Source organism: Coregonus lavaretus, assembly GCF_964263955.1.
Source record: "Coregonus lavaretus genome assembly, chromosome: 11".
Classification (NCBI taxonomy): Eukaryota; Metazoa; Chordata; class Actinopteri; order Salmoniformes; family Salmonidae; genus Coregonus; species Coregonus lavaretus.
In genome coordinates, this window is record NC_139998.1 from 6068541 (window position 1) to 6076569 (window position 8029).

Genomic DNA, 8029 nt, shown 5'->3' on the forward strand with positions numbered 1-8029 from the left:
TTTCCCACTGATTCAAGGTGCAATGTTGAACACAGGGCATAGAAGGCGTTATGCCCCTGACACTCACAGTCTCACAGAGTTACAGCAGTCTCAATAACAAAGAATAATAAAAACATGGTGAGTTCCCATAGTGTCTAGGTCGAAAAAAAACCCAGAGGTTAAGATAACGTAATAATTCCATGCGTCAGCGTTCAAAAATATTGGACCAGCGCTGTTGCGGATTCTACAGGATAAGAATTGAAAACGTGACCAGCGGTTGGGTAATCAAGCTGTAAAGTGGCTGTAGCTCATTTGAAAAACATTTAAACTAATAGAATGACAGTAAAACAGTTATGCTATGTGTTTGCTGAGTAGTTAACAGAAATTCTCTACGATAGTGTTTATTTTCCAATTTGATGGCAAACTTTCTGTACTGCTAACATTCACTTCCAGTCATTTTCACTCCAGCGCTGGTCCAATGAATTTGTTTGTATTCAAACGCTTCTGCATGGAATTATTACATTGTCTTAACCTTCTCCATCTTCAACCTAGCATAGTGTGGCCTCATAACACCACCAATGTCCCATTTAGAGTGAATATTCTATAAGAGGTGAACATTTTAGGTTGCAATTACTCCGTACCGAGTGTACCAACCCAATTCAAGCACTGGGAAACTGGCCCAAAATGTTTTTACCCTCTGGTCAGGAGACGGAGAGAGAGACAGTGGTCCTCCTCATCTCTTCACCACCAGACCTGTGGCCTGTTAGGAAGCAGAATGTTCAAATAGGAATGTATCGTGTAGAACAGATATGATTGTCTGTTAGATAGAATAGGAAATCCTGTCAGCTCTCAAAATTCTATTTCACATCTCTGAAAACACTTCCTGTGGTTGGGTACAGACAGAGTGCTGCCCTGAGAATGCAGTAAGTGCTGAGCCATGTTAAATAGAAGGGGTCCTCAAGTTCTCAATCCTAACAGCTGATAATGGGCGGGATGGGCAGACTAGGAGAGAAATTCTGGAATTCTGAGGGGCTGAATTGGAATCCCAACTCAAAGCTCTGTGGTCTCCCAGCTGACCTCCCGCGGAACCAGACGTCATTTAGTCCCCATGTGGATGGTGGTGACTGTGGAGGGGCGTGGCCGGGGTGGTTCCACCGCTGCAGCTGGAGCCACAACCTGTGGTTCTGCCTGTGGTTCCACTCCGAAGCTGGCAGGGGCGCTGCAGGCTGCAGGGGAGGGAGGCAGAGGAGGCAGAGTAGGCAGAGGTCGTGGAGGACCTGAGGGGAGAAGAGCAACATCAAGACTAAAGCACTAGAATCACTGAAGTCTACAGTTAATAGAAAACAATTACTGCAACAGAATTGGAGTAAATAATCCTTCCTGAATATGGAATTGCACTACAACATAAGTCAATGGAACCAATAGATGAAAAAGTTAGATAGGCTTGATAAATCCAAAATACTAGACTAAATAGTAAATCGGTAAAGTAACGTAAAGGCGTCATTCAGTCACCGTCTTTGCGTGAGAGGGTGGCACAGTCTACAGACATGCTCTTGGCCAGCATAGAGTTGGGTCCCTGTTGGTCCATACTGCTGCCAAAGCTACTGTTCAGACTACTGCCCAGCTGCAAGCGCCTCATATGACGAATCACTGCCGTGGCGTTAAACGCTTGCTGTGGAGGAAACAGAGAGAGAAAAGGAGGGAGAGGAGGCAGGTAAGGAGAGATAGCGAGAGGAGAGCAGGCATGCAAAATAGACAGGATACAGATAGGACAAATAAATTACAGTACATTTACATTTTACATTTTAGTAATTTAGCAGACGCTCTTATCCAGAGCGACTTACAGGAGCAATTAGGGTTAAGTGCCTTGCTCAAGGGCAGATCGACAGATTTTTCACCTAGTCGGCCCGGGGATTAGAACCAGCGACAATGTTTATGTTGGACACAATTTAAAATGTGTACTTGGTAAATTAGTACTTTTTGCATGCTTGGGTGTTTAATATTAATGTGTTTTTATAATCAAATCTCATGTGGGATGGGCCACAGGGGGTGGCAGGACAAAAAAATAATAATAAAAAAAGGAAAAAGAGAGAAGAGTAAATTGGATACCCACCCTCCATTTGCTTTTGGCAAAATTTTTCCTCATCTGCCGACTGACTGATTCATGGATGTTCTTGCAGAGAGCTGTGTCCCCAGCAATCCTGAAATACAAAGTCTGTTTATTGGTTAAAAAGTATTGATAAAGAACATGTAGTGTGCAGATGTTTTTCTTTTTACATGGTTAAAATTCCTGGCCTGGGTATCTATCACCAGCTCCAAGGTGTTGGATGTGTACTGACCTGTCTCACGTTATATAATACCCACCTGTTACAACCACCCATTGTGAGTCTGTATAAACTCTATCAAGCCACAATAGGCCCAAGACAGAATGGCTAGATTGCAACGGACAGGCATAATTTAACCTGCTCCTGCAGGTTACCGCTAGATTTCTTAAAACGCTAGTAACATGAGATTACATGCACCTGCGGGCTAAACTAAGCTTGATTGCAACGAAAAACCCACAAGGATAAACCAGCAGATCAGTTGATCTCTCATTGTTACCGTATCAAGTGATTATGATACCAGACAGCTGGTCTAGATTCTCTATTTGAAATATCGACCTATCAATCAATTTTTCAATCAATTTTATTTTATATAGCCCTTCTTACATCAGCTAATATCTCGAAGTGCTGTACAGAAACCCAGCCTAAAACCCCAAACAGCTAGTAATGCAGGTGTAGAAGCACGGTGGCTAGGAAAAACTCCCTAGAAAGGCGAAAACCTAGGAAGAAACCTAGAGAGGAACCAGGCTATGAGGGGTGGCCAGTCCTCTTCTGGCTTTCAAAAATTTTCATAAGTGACAAGCATGGTCAAATAATAATCAGGAATAAATCTCAGTTGGCTTTTCATAGCCGATCATTAAGAGTTGAAAACAGCAGGTCTGGGACAGGTAGGGGTTCCATAACCGCAGGCAGAACAGTTGAAACTGGAATAGCAGCAAGGCCAGGCGGACTGGGGACAGCAAGGAGTCACCACGGCCGGTAGTCCCGACGTATGGTCCTAGGGCTCAGGTCTCTCAGTTGGCTTTTCATAGCCGATCATTAAGAGTTGAAAACAGCAGGTCTGGGACAGGTAGGGGTTTCGTAACCGCAGGCAGAACAGTTGAAACTGGAATAGCAGCAAGGCCAGGCGGACTGGGGACAGCAAGGTGTCATCATGCCCGGTAGTCCTGACGTATGGTCCTAGGGCTCAGGTTCTCAGAGAGAAAGAGAGAACGAGAGAATTAGAGAGAGCATACTTAAATTCACACAGGACACTGGATAAGACAGGAGAAGTACTCCAGGTATAACCAACTAACCCCAGCCCCCCGACACATAAACTACTGCAGCATAAATACTGGAGGCTGAGACAGGAGCGGTCCGGAGACACTGTGGCCCCATCCGAAGAAACCCCCGGACAGGGCCAAACAGGAAGGATATAACCCCACCCACTCTGCCAAAGCACAGCCCCCGCACCACTAGAGGGATATCCTCAACCACCAACTTACAATCCTGAGACAAGGCCGAGTATAGCCCACAGAGGTCTCCACCACAGCACAAACCAAGGGGGGGCGCCAACCCAGACAGGAAGATCACGTCAGTAACTCAACCCACTCAAGTGACGCACCCCTCCCAGGGACGGCATGAAAGAGCACCAGCAAGCCAGTGACTCAGCCCCTGCAACAGGGTTAGAGGCAGAGAACCCCAGTGGAGAGGGGAACCGGCCTGGCAGAGACAGCAAGGGCTGTTCGTTGCTCCAGAGCCTTTCCGTTCACACTCCTGGGCCAGACTACACTCAATCATATGACCTACTGAAGAGATAAGTCTTCAGTAAAGACTTAAAGGTTGAGACCGAGTCTGCGTCTCTCACATGGGTAGGCAGACTGTTCCATAAAAATGGAGATCTATAGGAGAAAGCCCTGCCTCCCGCTGTTTGCTTAGAAATTCTAGGGACAATTAGGAGGCCTGCGTCTTGTGACCGTAGCGTACGTATTGGTATGTACGGCAGGACCAACTCGGAAAGATAGGTAGGAGCAAGCCCATGTAACGCTTTATAGGTTAACAGTAAAACCTTGAAATCAGCCCTTGCCTTAACAGGAAGCCAGTGTAGGGAAGCTAGCACTGGAGTAATATGATCAAATTTCTTGGTTCTAGTCAGGATTCTAGCAGCCGTATTTAGCACTAACTGAAGTTTATTTAGTGCTTTATCCGGGTAGCCGGAAAATAGAGCATTGCAGTAGTCTAACCTAGAAGTAACAAATGCATGGATTAATTTTTCTGCATCATTTTTGGACAGAAAATTTCAGATTTTTGCAATGTTACGTAGATGGAAAAAAGCTGTCCTTGAAACAGTCTTGATATGTTCGTCAAAAGAGAGATCAGGGTCAAGAGTAACGCCGAGGTCCTTCACAGTTTTATTTGAGACGACTTTACAACCATCAAGATGAATTGTCAGATTTAACAGAAGATCTCTTTGTTTCTTGGGACCTAGAACAAGCATCTCTGTTTTGTCCGAGTTTAAAAGTAAAAAGTTTTCAGCCATCCACTTCCTTATGTCTGAAACACAGGCTTCTAGCGAGGGCAATTTTGGGGCTTCACCATGTTTCATTGAAATGTACAGCTGTGTGTCATCCGCATAGCAGTGAAAGTTAACATTATGTTTTCGAATAACATCCCCAAGAGGTAAAATATATAGTGAAAACAATAGTGGTCCTAAAACGGAACCTTGAGGAACACCGAAATGTACAGTTGATTTGTCGGAGGACAGACCATTCACAGAGACAAACTGATATCTTTCCGACAGGTAAGATCTAAACCAGGCCAGAACTTGTCCGTGTAGACCAATTTGGGTTTCCAGTCTCTCCAAAAGAATGTGGTGATCGATGGTGTCAAAGGCAGCACTAAGGTCTAGTAGCACGAGGACAGATGCAGAGCCTCGGTCTGACGCCATTAAAAGGTCATTTACCACCTTCACAAGTGCAGTCTCAGTGCTATGATGGGGTCTAAAACCAGACTGAAGCATTTCGTATACATTGTTTGTCTTCAGAAAGGCAGTGAGTTGCTGCGCAACAGCTTTTTCTAAAATTTTTGTGAGGAATGGAAGATTCGATATAGGCCGATAGTTTTTTATATTTTCCGGGTCAAGGTTTGGCTTTTTCAAGAGAGGCTTTATCACTGCCACTTTTAGTGAGTTTGGTACACATCCGGTGGATAGAGAGCTGTTTATTATGTTCAACATAGGAGGGCCAAGCACAGGAAGCAGCTCCTTCAGCAGTTTAGTAGGAATAGGATCCAGTATGCAGCTTGAAGGTTTAGAGGCCATGATTATTTTCATCATTGTGTCAAGAGATATAGTACTAAAACACTTAAGTGTCTCTCCCGATCCCAGGCCCTCGCAGAGCTGTGCAGATCCAGGACAGCTAAGCCCTGGAGGAATACGCAGATTCAAAGAGGAGTCCGTAATTTGCTTTCTAATGGTCATGATCTTTTCCTCAAAGAAGTTCATGAATTTATTACTGCTGAAGTGAAAGCCATCCTCTCTTGGGGAATGCTGCTTTTTAGTTAGCTTTGCAACAGTATCAAAAAGAAATTTTGGATTATTCTTATTTTCCTCGATTAAGTTGGAAAAGTAGGATGATCGAGCAGCAGTGAGGGCTCTTCGGTACTGCACGGTACTGTCTTTCCAAGCTAGTCGGAAGACTTCCAGTTTGGTGTGGCGCCATTTCCGTTCCAATTTCCTGGAAGCTTGCTTCAAAGCTCGGGTATTTTCTGTATACCAGGGAGCTAGTTTCTTATGACAAATGTTTTTCGTTTTTAGGGGTGCAACTGCATCTAGGGTATTGCGCAAGGTTAAATTGAGTTCCTCAGTTAAGTGGTTAACTGATTTTTGTCCTCTGACGTCCTTGGGTAGGCAGAAGGAGTCTGGAAGGGCATCAAGGAATTTTTGTGTTGTCTGAGAATTTATAGCACGACTTTTGATGCTCCTTGGTTGGGGTCTGAGCAGATTATTTGTTGCGATTGCAAACGTAATAAAATGGTGGTCCGATAGTCCAGGATTTTGTGGAAAAACATTAAGATCTACAACATTTATTCCATGGGACAAAACTAGGTCCAGAGTATGACTGTGGCAGTGAGTAGGTCCAGAGACATGTTGGACAAAACCCACTGAGTCGATGATGGCTCCGAAAGACTTTTGGAGTGGGTCTGTGGACTTCTCCATGTGAATATTAAAATCACCAAAAATTAGAATATGATCTGCTATGACTACAAGGTCTGATAGGAATTCAGGAAACTCAGAGAGGAACGCTGTATATGGCCCAGGAGGCCTGTAAACAGTAGCTATAAAAAGTGATTGAGTAGGCTGCATAGATTTCATGACTAGAAGCTCAAAAGATGAAAACGCCATTTTTTTTTTTGTAAATTGAAATTTGCTATCGTAAATGTTAGCAACACCTCCGCCTTTGCGGGATGCACGGGGAATATGGTCACTAGTGTAACCAGGAGGTGAGGCCTCATTTAACACAGCAAATTCATCAGGCTTAAGCCATGTTTCAGTCAGGCCAATCACATCAAGATTATGATCAGTGATTAGTTCATTGACTATGACTGCCTTTGAAGTGAGGGATCTAACATTAAGTAACCCTATTTTGAGATGTGAGGTATCACGATCTCTTTCAATAATGGCAGGAATGGAGGAGGTCTTTATCCTAATAAGATTGCTAGGGTGAACACCGCCATGTTTAGTTTTGCCCAACCTAGGTCGAGGCACAGACACAGTCTCAATGGGTATGGCTGAGCTGACTACACTGACTATGCTATTGGCAGACTCCACTAAGCTGGCAGGTTGGCTAACAGCCTGCTGCCTGGCCTGCACCCTATTTCACTGTGGGGCTAGAGGAGTTAGAGCCCTATCTATGTTGGTAGATAAGAGGAGAGCACCCCTCCAGCTAGGATGGAGTCCGTCACTCCTCAGCAGGTCAGGCTTGGTCCTGTTTGTGGGTGAGTCCCAGAAAGAGGGCCAATTATCCACAAATGTTATCTTTTGGGAGGGGCAGAAAACAGTTTTCAACCAGCGATTGAGTGCTGAGACTCTGCTGTAGAGCTCGTCACTTCCCCTAACTGGGAGGGGGCCAGAGACAATTAATCGATGCCGACACATCTTTCTAGCTGCGACCTACCAGGAGCATCAGAAACAGTAAGGCTGATTAATGTTAAAATACTTATTTGAGTAAAAGAATACAGAAGTAGTAGGCCTATATTTCAATCAAACGTTTCACCTTAAATGGCAAAACATTATAATATATGCCATTCAAAATAACTTTAGACTACATTTTCCTTTGATAAAACTCAATCACGATTTAGTTACACATTTCAAATAAGGACTATCCAGGGATATTTTACCCCCAATCTTGATAAGAAATTACCATATTAGACAATTTTCTTTTAAAGACTGTTGTATTTAATGGACTATATAAATTTGAAACAAATAAAATAATGAGTAGGCTACACCGTCAACATTAGTTTTCCGTGTCGGGTAATCTGCCACAGTAGATTTGCTGTGGTAAATGAGGAAATGCTTTATTTCAGTTGTACGAAATGATTGTCAAATATATAAATCACCCTTAGTCTGCTCATAAAGTAGGACTAAGTTGTTCCAATGATAATACCAACCAGAGGGCAAAATTGTCTTAAATGTAATCAAGACTAAAAGACAATCTCGACATCCCCATTCGGGAGTCGTAAATCGCTGGCCAATGTTGGTTGCAGTTGAGATCAGCTGTGTGCGTGATTTTAGCACGTATTGATGGTTTAATGAGACATCAGCTGGTAATAACCTGGTGGCTTTCGATGGTTGCAATTGGCCTAAGATGTCCAAACAAGAGGCAATAAGTAAGATGCAATACGCCCATTACTAGATGCCTAACAGTCCTGTTCATATTCTACTCCAAAGCAAAGCCAATCACCCACATATT

General features: G+C 43.8%; 1 protein-coding gene across 1 annotated transcript in view; it reads right to left on the reverse strand.

Annotated features, from left to right (window-relative positions):
* Window positions 1-647: 647 nt before the first annotated feature.
* The window catches only part of camk1db (calcium/calmodulin-dependent protein kinase 1Db), a 52448-nt gene continuing 45066 nt past the window's right edge, over window positions 648-8029 (reverse strand). The window contains exons 9-11 of the mRNA XM_084171844.1: window positions 2093-2180; window positions 1492-1651; window positions 648-1256 (exon numbers count right to left, since the gene is read on the reverse strand). Of these exons, the coding sequence (XP_084027970.1) occupies window positions 1075-1256; window positions 1492-1651; window positions 2093-2180 (430 nt within the window). The 3' untranslated portion in view covers window positions 648-1074. The remainder of the gene's footprint in view (window positions 1257-1491; window positions 1652-2092; window positions 2181-8029) is intronic.